Source organism: Topomyia yanbarensis, chromosome 3 (genome assembly GCF_030247195.1).
Source record: "Topomyia yanbarensis strain Yona2022 chromosome 3, ASM3024719v1, whole genome shotgun sequence".
In the NCBI taxonomy this organism is placed as follows: Eukaryota; Metazoa; Arthropoda; class Insecta; order Diptera; family Culicidae; genus Topomyia; species Topomyia yanbarensis.
In genome coordinates, this window is record NC_080672.1 from 312,740,822 (window position 1) to 312,763,772 (window position 22,951).

The 22,951-nt window shown below is 36.6% G+C and overlaps 1 protein-coding gene across 7 annotated transcripts in view; it reads left to right on the forward strand.

The window, feature by feature from the left end:
- LOC131694110 (uncharacterized) overlaps positions 1 to 22,951 on the forward strand; it is a 63,211-nt gene that overhangs the window by 13,385 nt on the left and 26,875 nt on the right. For 5 of the 7 annotated variants that reach the window (XM_058982518.1, XM_058982512.1, XM_058982516.1 and 2 more), the window contains one exon: positions 21,237 to 21,816. In XM_058982518.1, the coding sequence (XP_058838501.1) occupies positions 21,670 to 21,816 (147 nt within the window). In that variant the 5' untranslated portion in view covers positions 21,237 to 21,669. Of the gene's footprint in view, positions 1 to 5,066; positions 5,477 to 20,948; positions 21,084 to 21,236; positions 21,817 to 22,951 lie in introns of those variants that run through there. The other 2 variants (XM_058982515.1, XM_058982517.1) reach the window with 2 other exon arrangements.

Here is a 22,951-nt window from a genome sequence, read left to right on the forward strand (position 1 = left end):
AATATGTTTACTTGTTGAGAAATTTTAAATTAGTTACAGACCCCTCCCGAAGTTTTTTTTCTGGAGCTATCTCCATGTATTCACGGACTGAAACATGAGGTCTCGCTCTAGCATATTATATACCATTACTTTGTCATGTGTGTACCCGGGGCAATATGTGTCAAATAGGGTTGTGGTACCGGTAATACCGGTACCAAAAATCCCGGGAATACCGACCCATTTTTGGTACCGTAATACCGGTACTGAACAAAAGCCAGTACCGGTATTTTCGGTACTATACAATTTTTCATGACAAATATGTTAACTCTGCAGGGGAATCTGTTTCAAAATATCGGTTTGCAAGATAACGTTTAATTATATTAATTTGCCTTCTAGCTAAATCGTTGAGATAACACCTTTGTGTGAGAATGAGGTGGGGTCATCATCATAATAATTCTAGAAGTTAAAGTTTTATTAGCGACATTCTGATTGGTTTCCATTATTCACTGGGTGTCGCGTAATAAGACTATAGTCTAAGTCATGTCTGTATTTGGTTTGGTCTTAAACCTTTATAAAAGAACGAACAGCGATTTAGTAGCTAACAGTTTTAGACTTGGTGAACTGCTTCAAATGGGGCGATTTGTAATTATTGGTGATCGGTAAATTCAGCAAAACTTCATAGTTTACAGGAAAGCAAGGAGCCTTGATATGCATTAGAGAATAGTAGGCAAACGACATAAAGGTCGGAAACAATTTTCAGAAATGCAAGAGAGGAAATGCGATTAACCTGCTCGGATTTACTGCCAATCTCGCTTTACTGTTGTTAATAGGGTTTCATACATTTACCATCTGTTCAAATCGACGAAAGTCGCACCACTTAGCAGTTATTGATTTCAAAGTGGCCTATATTTCGAAATAAAAGAAGGAGCCCTATATGAAAAATATCTTCTAAGAAACAAGTCTTGCCATTCCGAAGCAATTAAAAACAATAAACATGTTTTTGATCAGCACGAATCAATCATCTGAGAATAAGATCATCAGTTTGAGCATTCAATTTCAGTTTGAAGAATTTTTCGAATTTTTTAAAAAAAATATTCGAGTACCGGTACTTTACCGGTACTACCGGTACTGAGGGCTTCAGTACCGCAGAACCGGTTCTCGCCAAAAAGGGTCGGTACTGCGAACCCTAGTGTCAAACTAATCGGCCTAGCATGTGTAAGAGTAAGATAATAAACCATCAATGTTAACAGCGACATGCGATCTCTAGTAGTTATAATCTCTTTTTTTAAACCGAAGACTACATATTAAGAAGTCTGATATCTCTTTCCTTCCCCCATACAAACGAGAAGCGACAGAGGTTAGAAGACCTCTATTGGAGGAAGGTAGGAGGCTTAGTGTAAAAGTGTATATATGGGAATTGTCACCTTCACCCGCAAATGGCGTTGCTATTACTTTCTCCAGATTCTAGACAGAGTTGCCAATCTTCTTGATATGCAGTCTTCGTTTTAACTCTGAGTGCCGTACAGCTGATTTCACGAATGAGCTTTGCGTTATGCTCAGCGTATACTTTCTGGCTTTCACTTCTTGAAACACACAGAGATTGGCCGATTTGACAAACACGGAACAGATTCTAGATAATCAGTTTAAAGTGCATGCATATGCATTAAAGATTATTGAAGTCAAACACTTCGAAAAGCTCAGAAAGCTTGATAGTGCTTATTTTTTATATTCAGATCAATTTGTTTCAATAAATTTCGTTTTCATGACTTGTTTTTGGTAGCGATGCTGAATTGGCGCCATGGCGCCGCTTTTGTTTATCTATTGAGTGAAAATAGAGACAAGTGTGTACTTTTCTTTCCTTCTGTAATTCTTCATGAAATTTAACCCTGGTTGATTGAAAAATGACCAAAATTATATCAAAATTTCAGTAGTGTTATGTTTTTATTTTTTTCCTTTTTTATTTCGACTATGTTAGTCACATTTTCTTTTTTTACGTTTTAACGACATTCAGTTAGCTAGAGATTACTGGGTAGGGAAAGTTATGAAACTTAGAGCCATAGTACTCAAGTGAGAGCAAGGATGTGAAGTAAATAGATCGGAAAATTAGAAGTGGCAGCCCAAGTAACCACGACGCTTCAAATGATGTAAAGTTAACAGTCTTAAATGAGTCGTTCGCAGAATGCGATAAAATGCTTCATTGCTGTAAATGCAACACCAATGCTTTCATAAAGTGGAAAAGGGCGATTAAGCGACTGATGTAAAAGCTGTCAAAGAAAGCATTTATTTCACATTAGTAACGCTCTTATAAAGCTTTAGTCTGTTAAAAGCATTACTAGATGCTGCAATAATGTTTGTTTCGTTTTGACAGATCGATGTTATATAACACAACAAAAAGCTGATATAATGCCAAAATGAAAATAATTAAAATGGAAAAATGAACGTTTTCCCATTTTCGACTTCTTCTTATTAGTCAGATACAACATTAACATCACCACAAAATTCCAATTCCTTCAGATTTTTTAAATTAATTTTATGGGATCCGAACCATGATCATCTGACATCAGCTTCATACGAGGTAGGCCGTTAGCACTCTTATCTGTGGAGGATAGTTGCCGACGGAATGATATTTGCAATATATGAATAACGTTTTACATTATATAGCCTTTGTTAATGCAATGACACGTCGGTATAGAAGGAGAGGTGCAAACATTTGTCTTTTTTTTGAGTAGATTAGTATTTATCGAGCGGCTCTCGGATCGCGAAATATAAACATCAATAAACGAAGCAGAGATCAGTTTTCAGTAGAGATTCCGAAACATAGTTAATATTGACATCAAATTGTGCAGATGAAATTATGAGCATTTAGTGGTTTCTCTATGATATGCTTCATCTGAGTTGCAAATTATAGGAATGCATACTCGTATTGTATAATTTCATGTATTCCTCAACGGAAATAGGATTGGTCAAAAGCTATTGGTGGTGCAGTGCTCCGATATTTTTGCCCCATTCGTAGAAAATTGTCCGTTTGCCACACTACTCTCCATGTTGTTTCAGGTTGATATTTTTTGATTAGAACATTTTCTTCATAAACGTCAAATTATTTTAATGTTTCATAACTTTTAGTTCAAGCATTATATGCTTTTCAAGTGTAGCGCAGTAGAGCGTCAAAGCATTTGTAAATGCAATGCGATCAAACATTAAACCGTTGCTCTAAAGGTATGTATAATGCCTGTTACATTGCTCATAAGAGGCAATGTCTTGAAACATTTGGGATGTTGTGTTATGGCAGCACTGTTTTAAGAAAGTAGTTTTAGAGCAAATGAACATTATCGATGTTAAAATAATGCTTCAATATAATGCATGTGGTTATTTGGGAGGGTCATTAGAACAGGATTAATATTGTGCGGGCTTAATTTTTGCCTTCTGATAATGAGGGTCGAGCTTAGGCAGAATAACTACGAATCACCCGAGTTCACTATGATGTGTCCTGATAAAGGTAGGCGTGTCTATCTTTACCGTGACAACCGGCAAAAATTAAGCCACGCAAGATCACCACTGAAAACCTGTCGACGATTAGCATCAATCTTATGTCTTTGCATAGATTAATGCGCACCACTCGTCTATACCGTCAAAACACTGTAAGCGGCCTTACTCTCCTCCACAACTAACAGGAGAAGAAGATGCACTCTGTGGTGTCGGTTATTCGTCACCAGATGTCCCAACAAAGAAGCAAAACTGTTCTCCTTAGCCGTTGTTAAGGGTCGCTTCGAGAGCAGCAACAACACCGCAAGAGCTCGCTTGATGTTGACCTAGCAAGTTGAATTTGAACAAACCCGCCAATCTTTGGTGCAGCTGCAGATAACACCACCAACAGCGAAGTGATTTTGGAAAATTTCAGAAAAATAACTTTTACATCGTTTTGAGCGACTTAGTGAGACTTAAAAAAACGGTTCAGTCATTTCCAATAAACCGATGTGACTTTTATTCTGGAATAGATCCGGAACACGAGACTTCCGGAATTGTCGATAGTGGACAATATATTCTCAAAGAATCTTTGATTGGCCTTAGTTAAGATACTTTGATTGGTCATTAGTGTTCTAGACCCGCAAATATAAGTAAAGGGTATAGCGCTATACAAATGCTCGTACCTTCTCCTTAACACTGCTCACAAGGTCTTGTACAACGTCTGGAGCTACTTCTGCTTCCGATTTCACTTCCTTATGATGTTTGCAGGGTTCTTATTAGCCACCGTGAAGCCCAGTAATGGCAGTAGACGCTTTTGGAACCATTCTTTCTAATACACACTCAATCGGCTCGGTAATTTCCCTACGCAAACTTTGGCAAATTTAGACAGCTTCTGATTTCTAACTTCCTCGGGGACGTCAAACTTAGGAGCCCAGGAAGTTGCCTAAAGTCTGCTTTCACATAAGTCTCGAGACAAAGCGGTTTCGTCAACAGCTCATCTTTCACCGAACTATTGGGATTCCTTTTGAAAGCCTACCCGCTTGTGATCCTTCACTTCCAATTTCCCTTCCTATTGACGGTCAAACGTTTGTTGTACCGGTTCAAAACACGACTTTCCATAGATTGGACCATTAGCAGCATCTTGCTAATGGCACGGTGAGATAGATCCGGATCGTGATGTGGCTCAGGTGTTTTAACGAGTATTCGTTCAAATTAAATCAACGAATATAAAACTGTTTTTGTAACTGTGTCATATAACCACTTCGCAAATTGAGCGTGTACTGCTAGGCAGACATTTCAGTTATCTTATCAGTTTCCCTTGAAGTTTCATTGTCATTGCGCTACATATTTTCACGGGAGTGTCTGTGGTTTTAGTATATCTAAATGAAATTTTTTTCTAGTAACTGAAATAAAAACCGTTTTCAAGTTTTTCGTTCTGAGCGGTCATTGGAATATAATCATTGCTTCCAAAATTCAATTAACGAACACCAGATATCAATTTATATATGAATCACATATAATAACCGGACAACGACTATAAAAAAAACTTACCACCTTCTAAGTACCATTATCGATACATTTTCTGGCCCAGTACGCAAGTGTACACAAGATTGATTTTTCCTTATCAGAACCGATAAAAATCTTTACTGCGAAACGAGGCACACAACTTGTATCAGAAGCGAAACGACTTATTTCGCCTTTTTGTTGCCAGCGTGATATTTTGCCAACGCAACGCGGCAACTCGTTGTCCATGGCGAGTAGATCATAGGGCGATAGTACAGATAGTACGGAACATCGGCGGAAGCTTTCGGTGGAGTTAGCTGGTCGGTGTGAATTTTTCGTCCAATTACGTGCAACTTTCATTGTTGCTTGGTCCGGCCGGTTGGGGGTCCGAATCGTACGCGGAAGAAAGTGAAGTCAGTTTTCGTTTCGTATGCTGTGTGCACTCGCGATAAGACAAAAGTGAGATTTTGTACATCTGCTGCAGAGTCAGCTCTCGACGCTTGATTGAGGACCAGAGTGTGGAATCGAGGTAAAGAGTTTGTAGGTACTTTCATCGGCGGTTGCTGACCACTAAAACGGCCAAACGATAAATCGGCGTCTAGGGGATAGAAGAGAGCATCATTTTCATTCATAACTTGAGCAAGCGAACAAAATTACGAATGTCCGGTGGGGGAGGGGAGGTTGTGCCGGAAAATGAATACTTAGCTAGCCATGGACGGCTGTATTTTCTAATTAATATGGATTACGAACCTATTGTTTAACGCGGAGTGTGAAATAGCGCTTTCTAGGAATTCACATTAACGTGCAAAACGTTGTGATATTTTTTTATTGGGACGAGCTGAATATCAGTGGTTTGATATACACTATAAACTTGCTTTATTATTTTATTATTCCTGGATGTGCTTGATACTAATGTTTTACGTTGGATATGGAATATTAAGTGTACAATACTCATATTCAGACTTCTGATAACTTGCCAATGATCAGGGAACAAACTCAGTTATACAGGAGCGGATCCTGAAAAAAAAATCGGGAGGAGTACGAAATTTTGATTTTGTAGTGAACATTGTTATGCGTCAAAATCTCATTTTATGAAAATCAGGTTGGTGGTCAAATTTGGTTTGAAATGATTTGCAGCGACTTTTTGTGTTCGATCTTCTCGCTGACAACATTGACTGCCCTCTGCTTCTCGCTAAGCTGGTATTTCAGTCTGTACGAAAATTTCAGTCTGTACGAAAATTTATTAATTCAAAGACAATATATATACAGAAATGATTTTATGTTTGATACTAATATAAAATTGAATCTAGTTCAAAATTTCTCAACAAGTTGAAAATTTTCGGAGGGGGTCCGGACCCCCAAGACCCTCCCCCTGGATGCGCTTCTGCAGTTATACTAAAGCGACTAGATGTTTCTGGGATTAATGCGGGACTCGTGCTATAAACATAATAAAGACAGCTGAATCTTACTCGTGGTCGACATAGGTACCGTGAGGATTAGAATAAATTGACTCATTTTCTACGTTTCCGTTCCGCGTCCGTTTGACCTCAACATTTCCTTCAATGAAGAATATTTTGGACTACGAAAGATGTTCGACGTCAGATTTCGACATTCGGAATTCATCGGGTTTCTGACATACGAATTCTGACCTCGGCCTTTTTACACTTTTTCTGAAATCGGGATTCCGACATTGGATTTACGAGATCGGAATTGCAACATCGAATTGGAGCATCGGTTTTCCGACATCGAAATTCCGACGTCGGATTTCCGACTCCAGAAGTCGTACGTTGGATTTCCGACGTCATATTTCCGACATCGGATTTCCGACATTAGATTTCCGATGTCGGGTTCCTCACGTCGGAACTATGACTTCGGCCTTTCTTCATTGTTTTCCAGACATTCACAATTCCGTCATCGAAATCGATGTCGGGTTTCTGACATCGGAATATCGACCTCGGATTTTCGACATCACAATTCCGACGTCGGATCTCCGACAACGAATCTATGACATCGGAATTCTGACGTCCGTTTTCCGACATCGGAATTCCGACATCGGGTTTCTGACATTGGAATTCCGACTTCGGATTTTCAATACTGTATTTCCGGCGTCGGGTTTCCTACGTCGGTTTTTCGATATCGGAATGTCGACATCGTAATTCCGATTTTGGATTTTTTACATTGTTTTGCCGACATCGGAATACCGAGGTCGGATACTCGATATCAGAATGCCGACATTAGAATTCCAACAAAGGAATCCCGACGTCCGATTTCCGACGTTGGATTTTCGACATCGGATTTCCAACATCGGAATCCCGTCGTCAAATTTCAGACATTGTCCCATAGAAATTCCTCTCGATTTTCCCACCGATTAAATCTGCTTGCGTCGGCGCAATCGGCCGACAATGCAACCAATTAATCGGCCGATTATTGCACCGACTCTTATGGGAGTCTGCCGACGCGACAACCGATTAAATATGACCGACGAACCCTGTTGAAATCGGTTTATTTCAACCTACTAAATCGGTCGATTAGTTGGTAGTTTAAAACTTGAACCAGATTTACACAGATTAAATTTGGCCATTAACATGTTGACGGATATTGTTTACCGATGAAACCCAACTTAGTCGGTTAACTAATCGGTCGACCTCGAAGCACCCGATTTAGTCGGTCGACCGGGAAATGTCACAACTGTCAAATTTTCTATGGGGTGGAATGCCGACTTCGTGTTTTCTACACTGTCTTTCCGGAATTTTGAAATTTCGACGCCGAATTTACGGCATCGGAACTCCTATGTCGGATTTTCTACATAGGATTTCCGACATCGGCACCACGACTTCAGGTTTCTGACATTGGAATTCCGACGTCGGGTTTTCGACTCTGTATTTCCGACATCGGAATTCCAACGTCGGATATACGATATCGGAATTCCGACGTCGCATGTTTGGTGTCGGAATTCCGACATCGGAATACCTACGTCGGATTTCCGGCATCAGGTTTGCAACGTCGGACTTTCAACATAGGATTTCCGACATCGGCATCCCGACTTCGGGTTTCTGACATTAGAATTCTGCTACACTGTATTTCCGACATCAGAATTCCGACGTTGTAATTCGACATTCGGAATTCGTCAGGTTTCTGACATCGGGATCCCGGATTCGAATTTTTACATTGTTTTCCCGACATCGAAATCCCGAGGTAAGATTTTCAACATTAGAATCTCGACGTCGGGTTTTTGACACCGGATTTTCGACTTCAGTATTCCGACGTTGGATTTCTTACATCAGTTTGCAATGTCGAATTTTCGACAGCTGAATTCGTTATCAGAATTTCGGCGTTGGACTTCCGACGACGGATTTAAGACATCGGAATTCCGACGTCAGATTTCCAACATCGACTTTCTGATATTTGAATTCCGACGTTGGGTTTTCCACGCTGTATTTCCGACATCGAAATCCCGACATCGGATTTACGACATACGAATTTCGACGTCGCATTTTTGACGTCTGAATTCGACAATTGAGGATTCGCCGGGTTTCTGACATCGGAATTCTGACGTCGGGTTTTCTACACTGACATCGGATTTTCGGCATCGAAATTCCGACGTCGGATTTTCTTTATCAGAATTTCGACGTCGGATTTCCATCATCAGAATTCCGATGTCGGGTATTCTTTATCAGAATTCCGACGTCGGATTTCCGTCATCAGAATTCCGACGTCGGATTTTCAAAGTCGGGATACCGAAGTCGTATTTTCGACATCGAATTTTCGGCATCGGAATCCCAACGTCGGTTTTGTGACACCGGAATTCTAACTTCGGGCTTTCTAAATTGTATTTTCGACATCGGAATTCCGAAGTCGGATTTCCGACATCGGAATTCCGAAGTCGGATTTCCGACATCGGAATCCCGAAGTCAGATATCTGACATCATCATTCCTTTATCGGAATCCCGACGTCGGAATTTCGTCTTCGGATTTTCGACGTTGGACCTCCGACATCGGAATTCCGACGTAGTGTTTTCGATGTTAGATTTTTGAAATCGGAATTCCGACGTCGGATTTCAACATTTGGAATTCATCGAGTTTCTGGCATCGGAATTTCGACTTCGGGTTTTCTACACTGTAGTTCTGATATTGGAATTCCGATTTTCAACTTCGGAATTTTACCACAGACTAACAGACATAACACTATGAGGGAATTCCCTTAAAAAATGTCGATCCGGCAATTTTCCCAGAACACTAGCTCCGCCTTTTATTCACGGTCCCAAATACTCATTTGCTGGTGGGTTACCCCTCAGGCTTGGGAACAATTTGTCACTAGTGGTCTATCCCCCATATGCTTGTCCATATGTCAGAGGCGCCATAATTTCAAAAGCGGCCACAGTCCCAACTACGAATATATTTAAAATGACCGTTAAAGTGGGCGAAGCATTATTTTTGAGTGTTATATCTGTTAGTCTGTGATTTTACGTCGGATTACGACATTCGGAACTCGTAGGGTTTCTGGCATCGGGATTCCGACTTCGGGGTTTCTACACTGTATTTCTGATATTGGAACTCCGACGCCGGATTTACGACACCAAAAATCCGACGTAGGAATTCCGATGTCGGATTTTCGAGTGTTGGCAATTGTTAAATACATGTTTTTAGCTAATAAGTTAGTGCCGCTAATAAATCCGAAGTCATATTCTTTATTAGATCAGTTCAATACTCTTGCAATTGGGCGTATTTTTAACCTTGTTTCAGTCAAACAACTTTATAATGATATAACAAAGGTAAATTAATAATATTTCATTCCAAAAAAATAGCTGCAAAAATAATTCATCGTTATTTCCAAAAAACTCTGATTTAAGTTCCGACCAATGTTGCATGTGACTGCTCTCTTCATGTTCACTTTCCGCATCTCTTTCATTTTGGACGGAACTTGGGGCGGACTTAGACTTTTTTATGTAGTTTTTGTTTGTGTACATTTTAAAACACTAATTCAGATTTTTTTTCAAGAATCGGCTCCTACAATTCCTTTGGTATAGTGATTGTAAAATCAACAATTAGTTTTTTTTTTATCTGTGTTACGATGGCTCATTCAACTAGCACTCTCAAAAAGATGTTTGCGTATTTCTATTTAATTTTATCCACAATTCCTCCAATTCATTTCAGTGGTACTTGTGCGTTAAGCACTGTTACTATCACTATCACATGAATAATTGTTATTCTGTTTCCCAGCGGTTCGTGCCACGTAGCAATTTGGAAAGTCATTGCATCCGATAATAAAAAAATAATTATTATTACTTAGTGCTATAAAACGAACTCATACTGTTACGTGTATGAGGTTTTGAAACTAGGATGATTTCACCCGGTTATCACGATCATTGAATAAATACGCATCAATTCATAACTACAAGTGAGTGATGTCCAATATACTAGAAGTGCAGATACCTCTATGTACACTTCCATGCACGAAAATTCCCCGCATTATTAAAATGATTTTATCTCGTTCTAGAAAGTACATATCGTTGCACGATTCATTTGTTCCTTATATATGTTTAAAAATATCCTGAGCTGAATGCGCATTTTGGCATAAAAGCTTCACATTTCCTTTTGGGTTGACTACCTCTATTATATATTTACACTTTGAGTGGCTTCACCCCAACTCCACCATGATTATATCTTCGCGCTAAAAACATCTCAAGCGAACCAGAGGTTTCTTTATTTTACTCGATTGTTTGACGCGATTCGGTTTTACTCTTTGCGTAACTGTTCTTTATAAGCTGTCAATAAATTTTATGATCCCTCATTCGTTTATCTAATGTTTTAGGTTAATTTTTTACGTCAAATTACATCCATACAATAATTTATTCTAGCAAAGAAATCCTTCACTAAACCTGAAACTCGACTCGCCTTCTTCTATCCCAGCAAAGTCCAATTGATGCGAAAGAGCTGAACAAACATTCATTAACCCTTAGATACACAATATTGTTTTAAAACAATCATACGAAAATCATCTCAAAGTTATCGCAGTAACATATTGAAGCTGTAAGACAATTTTCACAAAACTTGCAAAAAATCGATTTGCACCTTTAACGAAAGCAAGTTTGATAATTCCAGCGTGGTGAAGACGAATTTCACAATTTTGTATGTCGAAAGATTGCATTTCTCCACAAAAGTGCACTTTTTCTATATCTCGCGAACATTAACTTCTCATTTCAAGCGAAAATTTCCTATGTCGTATCATTGATTGTCAATCAAACAAACGCACACTAGCTATTCACTATAGTCGTTTGCACAGCGCATGCAACAGTCATTATTCAACACATCCGACCTTGATTTCATGTACATTTTGCGTGCCTTTACCACCGTGTGGAAAATCGGTGAGAAAATACCGCTTGCTGAAGTAAGTGAGCATTTAAACCAATCTTTCATCTTACTTCCAAATGGGCAACAAAGTGTACAAAGAAGGGAAATGGGAGCCATTTATGAATACTACAAACATAGTTTACCAATGTTTAACCCCATTCATTGGCATCATTTGAGTAGTTATTTGCAGTGGCGCAGTTTTAAGGTTGGCTTTTTTTCTGCCTACCGGCCTAGGTACCTAATGTATTCTAAGGCGTCCCAAAATGACATTATGCCAAGAAACTCATCAGGCTCACCCCTCAAATGAAAGCTAAGGGTATAATGAGCACTGTAAAGCTACGTTACTACGAAACCGTTTTGTCCATATCGCGGTTGCAGGCACTAATTCATTCCAATGATAATTCAAGAAATACATACATGTCGGAATTCTTATGTCCGGAATTCCGATGTCTAAAATGCAACGTCGGAATGCCGGTGTCTGAAATGCGACGCCGGAATTCCGATGTCAGAAATCCCACGTCACAATTAAGATCTCGGAATTCCGATGTCTAAAATCCGACATCGAAATTTTAACGTCAAAATTCCGATTTCGAAAAAAGTAGAGACGGAATAGCTCTCTTTATCTCTATCTCTCTATCTCTCGTTCCATTGATGCCAATTTGGTGCCGGTTTGCACTTTTCTAACCAGCATTTAGTTGGTGGTAGTCACTGACGAGGAGTATCCGAAACACTAGAAAATTAAGCTTTTATGTTTGGTCTAGTCCAAAATGGTTTTTCCCGTTTGGGATTTATTGCATAGGCTTCTCGTTTTTCTTAACTCCAAAAATTCGAAGGAAATACAGTTAGGCGATTTATTCTCACCTCACGAACTCCTTTGCGGAGTCCTGGGAAGAAGTTCGTCCAAATATCTTCCGTAACGGTTTCCACTTTACCTCATTTTGACATGAGTTGTTTTATGACGGCGGGTACTAATCCAGATCATTTAGCTTAACTTCAATAATGTCATTGTCTATGTATGTTGGGATGCTGTATGAAATATCATTACATTCGCGAACGTGCTTCATGTGGTTCTGCGTAGCACGACATGACGTAGATGGTGGAATTGCACAGCATTAACTTCTGCTATGATCAGCTTCATGTTCATCTTCAACAATTGCTCCACTTTACGAATCGATGGTCTTACCGGACATTTCGGACAAGTCAACAGCAACACTGTTCAGCCGAACCGGCCAATAAACTGGCTTGGCATTGTCACTCATTGTTCATGTTTCGCACACTTGGTATTAGGAATCAAATTTTGCTTTTGCAACTAGACAAAGCGGCGCACGGATGAATTTGATTGCCTACCCCGCACAGTGGGGCAGAATTTTGGTTATTCTTAAATCTTTGCAAACATCCAATAATGAAAAGGTTGTAAAGAGTGATAAATCTTATCATGACATTTAAATGGTGTTTTCATCATTAAATCTTATCATGACATTTAAATGGTGTTTTCATCATAAATATTGAAAAAATATGACCCACAAAAATTTTAATAATCCAGGAAGCGGCAGATAACGGCAGCTGAAATTTTGTTTGTGACTAATAGAGACCTTTAACTTTATAACCACGAAGAGTAAATTTTGGGTCAAGGTGGGGCTTTTTATCTATAGACGTTGGAAATAAGGAAAAATATATAATTCGTATGAAATAGTTCCTAATTTCCTTGAGTAGTTTTGAGTAATCTTAAAAATATGTTTTTGAATCCAAATATAATATTTCGGATGTAGAAAAAAAGATAAAGTAATTCATATAGTAATTTTGTTCTAATACCTGATGTATCTCGTGTTTTCTGCAGTTTGCCAAATTGTAGTTCAGACATAAACCAGTGCTTATTCTTTGCAAGAAATGTTTTGTATGAACGATTTAACTTAATCCACTTCTGCTACCGTTTTCTTTTAGCATTACCTTTAAGATTAAGCTTTTTAAAAATCTGACCTTTCACCCCAAGATTCGATGTTATGTTCGTTAAGCATTTCAAAAATGGCTTTTATGTTCGTGTGGAACATTTTGTCCATTTGACCATTTAACCTGTTTAGAATATATGAACTTGTTCTTATTGTTGTTCTTTATCTTATAAATTATTTCACATAACATTAAACTAGCTCTTAACGTCTACAAAGATTAGTTTTGAACTAGTCACACAAAAAATTTCAGCTGCCGCCACACATTGAGTAATGATGGTGGAATTCGGAAATTGGCAATTTCACCTAACCTAAGTGTCTGTAGATAAAAAGCTCCACCTTGCTCCACTTTTTTCTCTTCGTTATTATTAAGTTAAAAGTCTCTACTGAACACGAACAAAATTTCAGCTGCCGTTTCGTGGGTTATTAAAATTTTTGTGGGCTATATTTTTTCAATATTTATGATATAACACCCTTTAAATGTCATGATAACATCTATCACTCATTGCAACTTTTTTAAATATTGTATGTTTTCGAAGATTTAGTAATAACCAAAATTTTCCAGAGATGTTTTCATAAAAAAATGCAAAAAATATTTTTTTTCGAATATTTTTTTTAAATGTCATGTAGCGCCATCTACATAGGTAATAGAGTATAAGTGTTTTTGAAACATATGTTTAGCATATCAAAACAAACAACTTTACCGAATTTTTTTTTGTACTTTTTGATAGGACGCCTCTATCAAAAGATAGAACTGATCTAGATCAGTTTCTACTTATCTAGATCAAAACCAAAGTTGTCAAAATAATGCTTGTTTTGTCCATGATACTTTGCTGAACACACCAATCATCCAAGATACATACCCAGGGCGCTAGAGGTTTTGAGCGTCGAAAGTAGCATTCTGCCCCACTGTGCCCCGCTATATCAGCTGAACGATTTCTAGCTTCTGAACCGTGTAAGATGAGAAACCGAACTGATTTTATTCATTATTTTATTCATTTTATTTCTTTTACCCAGTTTATTCATGCTATTCATTTTTTCCATTTATTCATTTTATTTGACTTATTCATATTATATATTTTATTTATTCTATTCATTTTATGCATTTTAGAAATTTTATTCATGTTTGCGTTTTATTAATTGTATTTATTTTAGGTATTTTTTTTTAAATTTATTCATTTTAGTCATTTTGTTGAATTTATTTATTTTAGTCATTTTGTTGAATTTATTTATTTTAGTCATTTAATTATATTTGTTTTATTCGTTTTACTCATTATATTCATTTTATGAAATTCATTCATTCTCTCTATCTATCTATCTATCTATCTATCTATATATATATATATATATATATATATATATATATATATATATATATATATATATATATATATATATATATATATATATATATATATATATATATATATATATATATATATATATATATATATATATATATATATATATATATATATATATATATATATATATATATAAGTCAAAGTTTGTATGTATATGATTTATAGACTCCCAAATGGCAGTAGGTATTTGGTATGGGGCGTGTTTGTGTGCTATTAGTTGGAGATTATCTGCCCGCCAGATGGCGCTTTGGAATAAATTATGGTTTCCTCCTATTTCGCAGAGTGTCGCAGCAACGCGCGACGGGTTGACACTAGTACATTCTATTAATTTTAGTCACGAATAATTAGTTTAATCATTTTTCTTCTTTTTTACCATTTGACTAATTTTATTCATTTTTCCTTTATTTTTCATTTTTCGTTCTTTTCATTTTGTTGATTATTTTGATTTTATTTCTTTTAGTGATTTTATTCATTTTAATCATTTTAGACATTTAATTCATATTACTCGTTCTATTCATTTTATTCATTTTAATTATCTTGTTCAATTTATTAATTTAATTTATTCTAGTCATTCTATTCTTTTTATTCAGTGTAGTCATTTTATTTATTTCACTCGTTTTATTCATTTTACTCATTTTATAGATTTGATTCATTTTCTTCATTTTAGAAGTTTTATTCATTTTATTCAGTTTATTCATTGTACCCAGTTTACTCATTTTTTCATTTTATTTGCTTTCCTCATTCTATTTATTTTATTCATTGTATTTATTACATTTATTTTTTCCTTTTCATATTTATATTTATTTCATTTTCTTTTTACTCATTTTAAAAAATTTATTCATTCTATTCATTTTATTAATTTTAATTTATAGGATTCATTCTACTCGATTTATTCATTTTATCAAATCGTTCGGTTTTTTTTCATTAGATTTATTTCTTGTTTTATGCATTTGTCCATTTTTCATTTTTTTGGCATTTTTTTCTTTAGACGCAGGCTGCTAATGTTTAAATTGCATCTATTTTATAATAATTCAGTATATTTGATGTGTGATTCATGCGGAACACGAATTTTTGTTCAGCACACGTCTAGTTGGTTACGAACTTCTCATTATAAGACAGTGATATGGATAAAAAATGTCTCCTTTCTTCTAGATCCCATTAGGTCGGTTTTTTAGAAGGCGTGCACGGCCGGAAATCTATCTCCCATTATTTTTGTACCTAGAGCCAAAAACCGCAATAGTTTTTGATCCCATAGAATAGCAGCCAGCGAAAAATCTGTTCATTAATTTATGAAAATACACGAATTCATAAAATAAACCGCCCATGTAAAAATTTATTTGCTACAGCAATCATGAATTATATACGTCGTATTCAGCAAACTATATGTGTTTTCACAAAACTAGTTCACTCAAATATTACATGGTTTGACACTAAAATGTTTGGTAGTATTATTGTGGTTGTTTCCTGTATATATTTAGTTTTTTTATGGTTATCGTTCATAATTTGAGGATACACTGATTTACATTCTCTCTATCAACCAAAAGAACCGAGAATCGTATGATGTTCATGATCTCAGCAGGTTAGTCATGATTTTTGAAATCTATGTGCGTTATCGTGATATTCGTTCCTGAGTTTACTATCGCATTTTTCTAGTAGAGTATTGTATCCATGTTCATAATTTCTGGATCTTAGTCACGATTTTTGTAATTTCTCTGCGTGTTATCGTTATTCATAATTCATTCTCGGATTTTTTGCATTGAGTAATGTGATTCATTTTCATAATTTTAGGAACTTGCTCACGATTTTCAGAATTTTTATGTAGAGTAGAATGGGATCAAATAGGCATGGAGGTACGATAGGTATAGGGCATTATCTTTGCTATATTATTGCTGAGGTCGCTCGTGTTGCTTGAATTAAATGGTAGAGAACATCGTTGACGACAGTTTTTTCGGCTATTACCGTGGATTAGCTTTATTAGTTGTGGCGTCGCTTATGTTTTCAAGCGTTGTTCTGCGAAAACTCATTGAATGTCGTCCTCTGTATAGAACATTTAATCAATGTAAAAAAAATGCCAAGTGAGTTTTTTCTTACGTAAAAATGAATGTTGAACACGAGTATTGTGTTGGCTTTTCGATATTTTTGTTTTTGAAAAAATACGGACATCAACATGAAACATATGCTTGGCGGCACGATAGGTCAGCCTTTTGGGGCACTGTAGGTCACTAATATAATGTAAATTTGAATTATTTTGACAGGGAAATTGTACGTAATTTCGTGCGAAAAACGCCAAAATGAAATGAAGAAGACATAAAGAACGCAATTGCATCTTTTCAAGATGGCGCCAGTATTAGATCAGCCTCTAAACAATTTCAGGCACCGTTCGAAACATTACGTGCTCGTGTGAAAGGAAATTGCTCGCCATCAATGAAAGCGCGTCAGATATTTCGCGTGAATTAACAATATAATAATTAAAGGGTTGTTGTTGAACTCGATTATGGATAAAATGATCGAAAAAGAAGGAAAAGGAATCCAAAAAATTCTCCGAAGTGCAAACGTGATCGTCGCACAGCTAAGCAACCACGTGAGCTGGAATGTACAACTTCAATTCTACGCTCTGGTGACGACGAGGACACCGAAGAAATCATTTACAAGTACAAAACCAGACGCTGTATGTTTTTTAAATATTTCATAATTTTTCACATCATTTGCTACTTCCTCGTTTTCTTACCTGATGACGTCAATGGATTGCATTTATTATTTGTGTTATTAATGTTTAAATAATCTGCAGTATTCATACTTTTCAAAAAAAAGTTGAACCGCTGATTTTCTAGGTGTGTTCATTGTTTTATTTAACCTCGAATGTAGTGACCTATCGTACCCCCAGATTTTAAAAGTATCGAAAAAAGTACCTTCGCCTTATTGGATCTAGTTTGAAAAATATTTAGCCATGCGTACAATCAATAAACTGACCTACTTGACCTCACTCTACTCTACTGTATCGTGACGTTAATCATGAAAGCGTAACCAAACGGCGATATCTTATGGGTTTGTGAACCATTACATTAATACGATCTGTGGCTCAGTAATGTATTTTAGTACTCAGCGCAGTTTTCGTTTTCTTTCCGGATATTACACTGAACCTTATTGAATTAATATCGAAGTGAGAGTTTCTATAATACCGTAAACCGGGGTGACATTGATCACCTTTCGAAGCAATGATTACATAATTTTAGACACAACACATTTTTGTAAAGTTTAGTATTTTTAAACCATGTACTGATGTATGGAGAACAAGATTGGATGGTTTTACCTAAAATTGTCCGCTTACAGCTATTTTTCCAAAAATGATTTCAAGTTGAAGTCCGTTTTTGTATTCCGGGGTGACTTTGATAACCTGCATGTTCACCATTATTAAGTTATTGATGTCAATGTTTTTCATTCAAATGTTTGTTTAAACTAATTCTGGAAAGGTACTCATTGTTAAATAGATGTTAATTGGTATTATACAAAGTATTTTAATGTACTGTAAAATTCGAGTAACCAAAATTCGTATAATTAGTGTCCAACTAGAATAAAAGATTCTGAAAACTTTTAAAACCACTAAAATTGTTTATTTCAGTGCTTTATCAATATACAAAAAGATTCATCCATTTTAACACGTTGGAATATTGAACAATAAAAAAAATGTTGCGAATTTTAGCTTAAACTAATTTGAAATAATTGCCAACTAATTTCATAAAAATGTATTTAAAATAAACAAACTTTTAAAAATAAATTTGGCACATCCCACTCTAAAGGAAAATAAAAAATCGCTTGTAATTTATTACTCTTGCACAAATCTGAGATTTATTTGTTTTATAAAAAATAGACACTTTACGAAGCTTCGTAAAAATAAGGTAAAGTCAAATTTCGGGTTTTTGTAGCTTTTGTGCCCAACAACCGAACAATATACTCAAAAAGTATAACAAATCAGTATTTAATATGTTTAGAATAAAAATCATTTCAAATTAAAATGATTCCGTAGACTATTCTGGTTTATTAAGAGATCTGTTCAGATCAAGTTCTGAGTGATCAAAGTCACCCCGATGATCAAAGTCACCCCGGTTTACGGTACATAAGACTGGTCACTATCCTATGAATCAAAGAATCAAACAAGAATGTTAAGTCGTGGCTAATATGCTAGTAATCATGAACCAGTTCACAGTCTATTCTCAACCATCAAAGGCATCAGTCACAATACCAGTGTGCTCTCTGCTGCTACCCAAGCCAGCGCAAGCAGTTGCTTTTTTTCTTGTGTACTTAGTCTGAAGAACAAAGGGATGATCCATAAATGACGTAGCATTTTTTGAGTGATTTTTAACACCCCCCTCCCCCTCGTAGCATTTCGTCACAAACTTCTAAATACACCCCCCCCCCCCTAGTAATTACGTAGCTTGACGGTAACTCTGCCCCCCTTGTCCCCGCAAATTTTTTTTAAAAATTCTGTTCTATTATTTTTTTTAAAAATTCTGTTCTACCCTTTTAAAAAGCCCCTACCCCCCTGTCGTCACACATCATCACAAAATACAAAACTCCCCCCTCCCCCATATAATGCTACGTCATTTATGGATGATCCCAAAGGAAACCGTTACTGTTATTCTATCAAGATGACTGAGTCTCGGCAACAATATGTGATTCTTCGGGCTAACACGGTGGCCATTGACTTCCGGTCTTTCCGCATATGACCGAGTATTGGTGATGTGGAACATTTGCTGAAGGAGAAAATGCAGCTTCGGTTTTCAGACGTTAGTTTCATCCAGTTGGAGCACGTTAGACACGCGGTGCTGATAACGTTCAACAAATTCGCCCAGGCAAAAAAATTCATTTCGCAAAACAACTTGAAACACATTCTGGATTGTGACACTGCAAAAATCAAGATCCCTGTGTATATGGATAACGGAAACGTGGAAGTTAAATTGCATGATTTGGCACCACGTACTTGTAAAGTGGCCATTAAAAGATTCATGTCGTATTTCGGAGAAGTGGAATCCATTACGGAGGATACGTGGAGGAACTTTCCAGGTATTTCAAATTGTGTTTTTGTGGTGAGAATGCGGGTAGACCAACCCATTCCCTCCTATCTTACCCTGCAGTACACAACAGAAGGGGGTGATACCATTATACAGCGAACTCTATGTACATATCAAGGACAAACTAACACGTGCTGGTTTTGTGAACAAACGGCACATTACGGACAACCCTGCCCAGAAACCGCTAAGAAAAGCTCATCTACAGAAAGAAATATCAACACTCAGTCTCCAATATCATTCCCTGAACCACAAACGGTTGCCAAATTTGTGGCTGCTGTTCAAGCAATAATGACAACTGCGAAAGCCGCGTCAAATACCACAAACTCAACAGCTAATTTCAGCAATGAGGGAGCTACTAGCAATGACGGAGGGTTCACGCTCGTGACCCGAAAGGGAAAGAAGTGAGGAACAAAATCTGATCGCGAACATCAAGGCAGTAACCCCGATGATGACCCGGACATGTGCGAAGACGACAGAGGTACAAATGACCCCCATGATATAGTTGACGTGGATGCAAATATTTCCCCGACACGAAAACGGATCTCCGCGCGCAATGGCAAGTCGCGCGTACAGGATCGATCTTAGCATTAATTGTTTATTATTTTTATTGTTTACATTATGTAAATATATAAAAGACCCACGGCTCCGTGAAGCTATCGCTTTGAGCCGTGCCAAATAAACGAATTAAAATTAAAAAAAATTAACCAGTTCATGAATCAATGGATAATATCATATGATTTTTTGAACCATTTCAAGTCGTGATTAATATAAACTAATGTTTTAAGAACCAGGAAGAATTCTCAGTGTCAGTATTATCGTTACACTCCCCCAGCACTTGTCCGACTGAGAACCGCTTGCATAATCTGTAGAATAATCTAATACTAAATATGATCAGATCAAGCAAATAGTTTATTTTAATTTTAACTCATCAAAACGGGATTTATACATTGTAATTTGTATTTGGTGACTATTTTGCAAAAAGAATTCATTTCGGGCCAATTAAGCTGAGATTTGCTTGGCGTACTTGATTAACGATGTGTCCAACTAAAGCACTCATCACATAAGCTAAGCAACCTAAAAACCTACAGTCGGCGAGTGGTACTACGGGTACGCTGAGAACAATAGTGGCACAGATATTAACATCAAATTCGTTTTAGTTTTTCTCGTAGCCTATGGCTTCCGAACCGTGAAGCCATTGAAAAAAGCCTTGCTAGAGTATAGCACACCCATGTACACCAGTCGTGGGACACGAATAGGTAGATTGATTGTTTTCATGACACCAGTGAGAAGTCATTCAACCACCGACGACTACATAGCATAAACTTTGCCGTCACATTGTTAGGTTTTAGATATAATAATATGGACAATTTAAAATGCGATTACAATTTTAGCCTTGATCACATAACTTGGTGAGAATGAATGGCGTAGCTGTGAAATGAAAGTAGATAAATTTAAAATTTAAAAACTATGTTACTTTCATACATATCTTCCGGAATTATTATGTGAATGTGAAAAAGATACTACAATATTGATAATCACATGTTTTTCTTTTATTTCTCCAGGAAACTAACCTACATCACGACTACGAAAAACCGTTGGCACTAGGAGGAAGTGAAACAAAAGTGTTCCTCAATGTCAGCCGTGTCGTTGATTATGAGTCTGTTCATCGAAGCAGAGGAAGAGGTCAAAATTCATATCGGACTGACGACGGTAGCTAGGCTTCACCCAATACACTAACGGCGACCATTGATGCGATTTATTCAGTTAGTTGGCGAGGAAGACTACTAATTTCAGCTTAATTTTGCTGGTGAAACAGACTGTGACAACATTGTCGGATAGTGCGTTTTAGGTCGTGTTATAAAGTTGAAAGTAGTGTCGTAAGTTTAGTAGACCAACGAGTGCGATAGGTTCGGTTTCAGTAGATCAGTCGTACCTAAGAACAGTGCGTGTTCAAGTGATGATTATCTGGAAAACTTACACGAATCTGTTATAAAAATGTCCACTACTACCAACGATATGAGTGCTAGCAGCAATAACAATCACACCAACAGTAATAATAATTCGGCCGCCTCAAACACCAACAATGACGCACAGAGTATGGAGGTGCAAGTTACCATTAAGGATTTACCTATTACTTTTAAGGTGAGCTTATTTTGAAATATATTCATATTAAACAATTTTTCATAGATTTAGTCCCGCTTAATGCTAATTTACACACTCCGTAAAATGGTACCAGAACAAAGTGATCAATGACCCCTAAAGGGCTCGGAATTCCTAGTCGCACCAGTAATATCTGTTCCAAAATTAAATTGTATATATATTGGATAAGTCAAACCATTCTTCTTGAAGTTTGTATTGTATTGTTGTTTGAGCATAGATAGTGTGGAATCAGTGGACGATTCCTAGAAACAAATTTATTTCGCAATAATGGTAAATTTTGGTGAAACGGTATGTTTGGGAATATTCTAGTATTTATATCAGTCATGTTTCGACCAGAACAGTTTAGGTCAACATTTCATCGAATAGAGGGTACCAGCACTTTCAAGAAAACAAAACAATTTCTGAAGAACTATTGTCAAAATTCTGTGCTACGACGACATTTACATTATTTCTTTCTTCGTTGAAAAGTTAGTGTTAGCGCTCTCTACAGTTACGTAGCCAGAAATTTGGGGCGAAAGGGGGTTTGTTTTGAAGAAAATTGTACATTTTTTTAAAAATGTTAAAATTTATTAAGAGTTTCATATATTTATTGAATATTCTGAAACATAAGAAGTCTAACAGATGCCATTCCAGTCTACGAACCACTAAGGAACAGTGTTCTAGCCTATAAACAACTTCGAAGAAGTTTTCCTACATAAAACAGCGCATTTTTTTATATAAAAATTCTAGTGATTAATTCTCCTAGAAATAATTGTGGAAAATTAACTCTTCAAAAATGATAAGTGACTTGGTGCCATCAGCAAAGTTGTTGATAATATCATTTTAAATAATTTTGTTGAAAATATGAAGGCTACATGAATACAACAAATCGAGTTATAAAACAATACAGTAAAGACCTGTTTTTATCAGCCCCTTGGTGAATTTTAGGCTGATAAAACGGTGACATTGACAAAATCGGGACATATATTTTCCTTTCTTTTTAATAAACCGAAGCTCTTAAAAAATTCTTCTTTAGTCCCTAGATGTAGCCTCATAACCTTTTCAGATTATTTGGTTTAAATGTTCCTTAAGGGGGTCTGACAGCGCAAAATTAAAACAAAATTATTTTTTTTTTTTA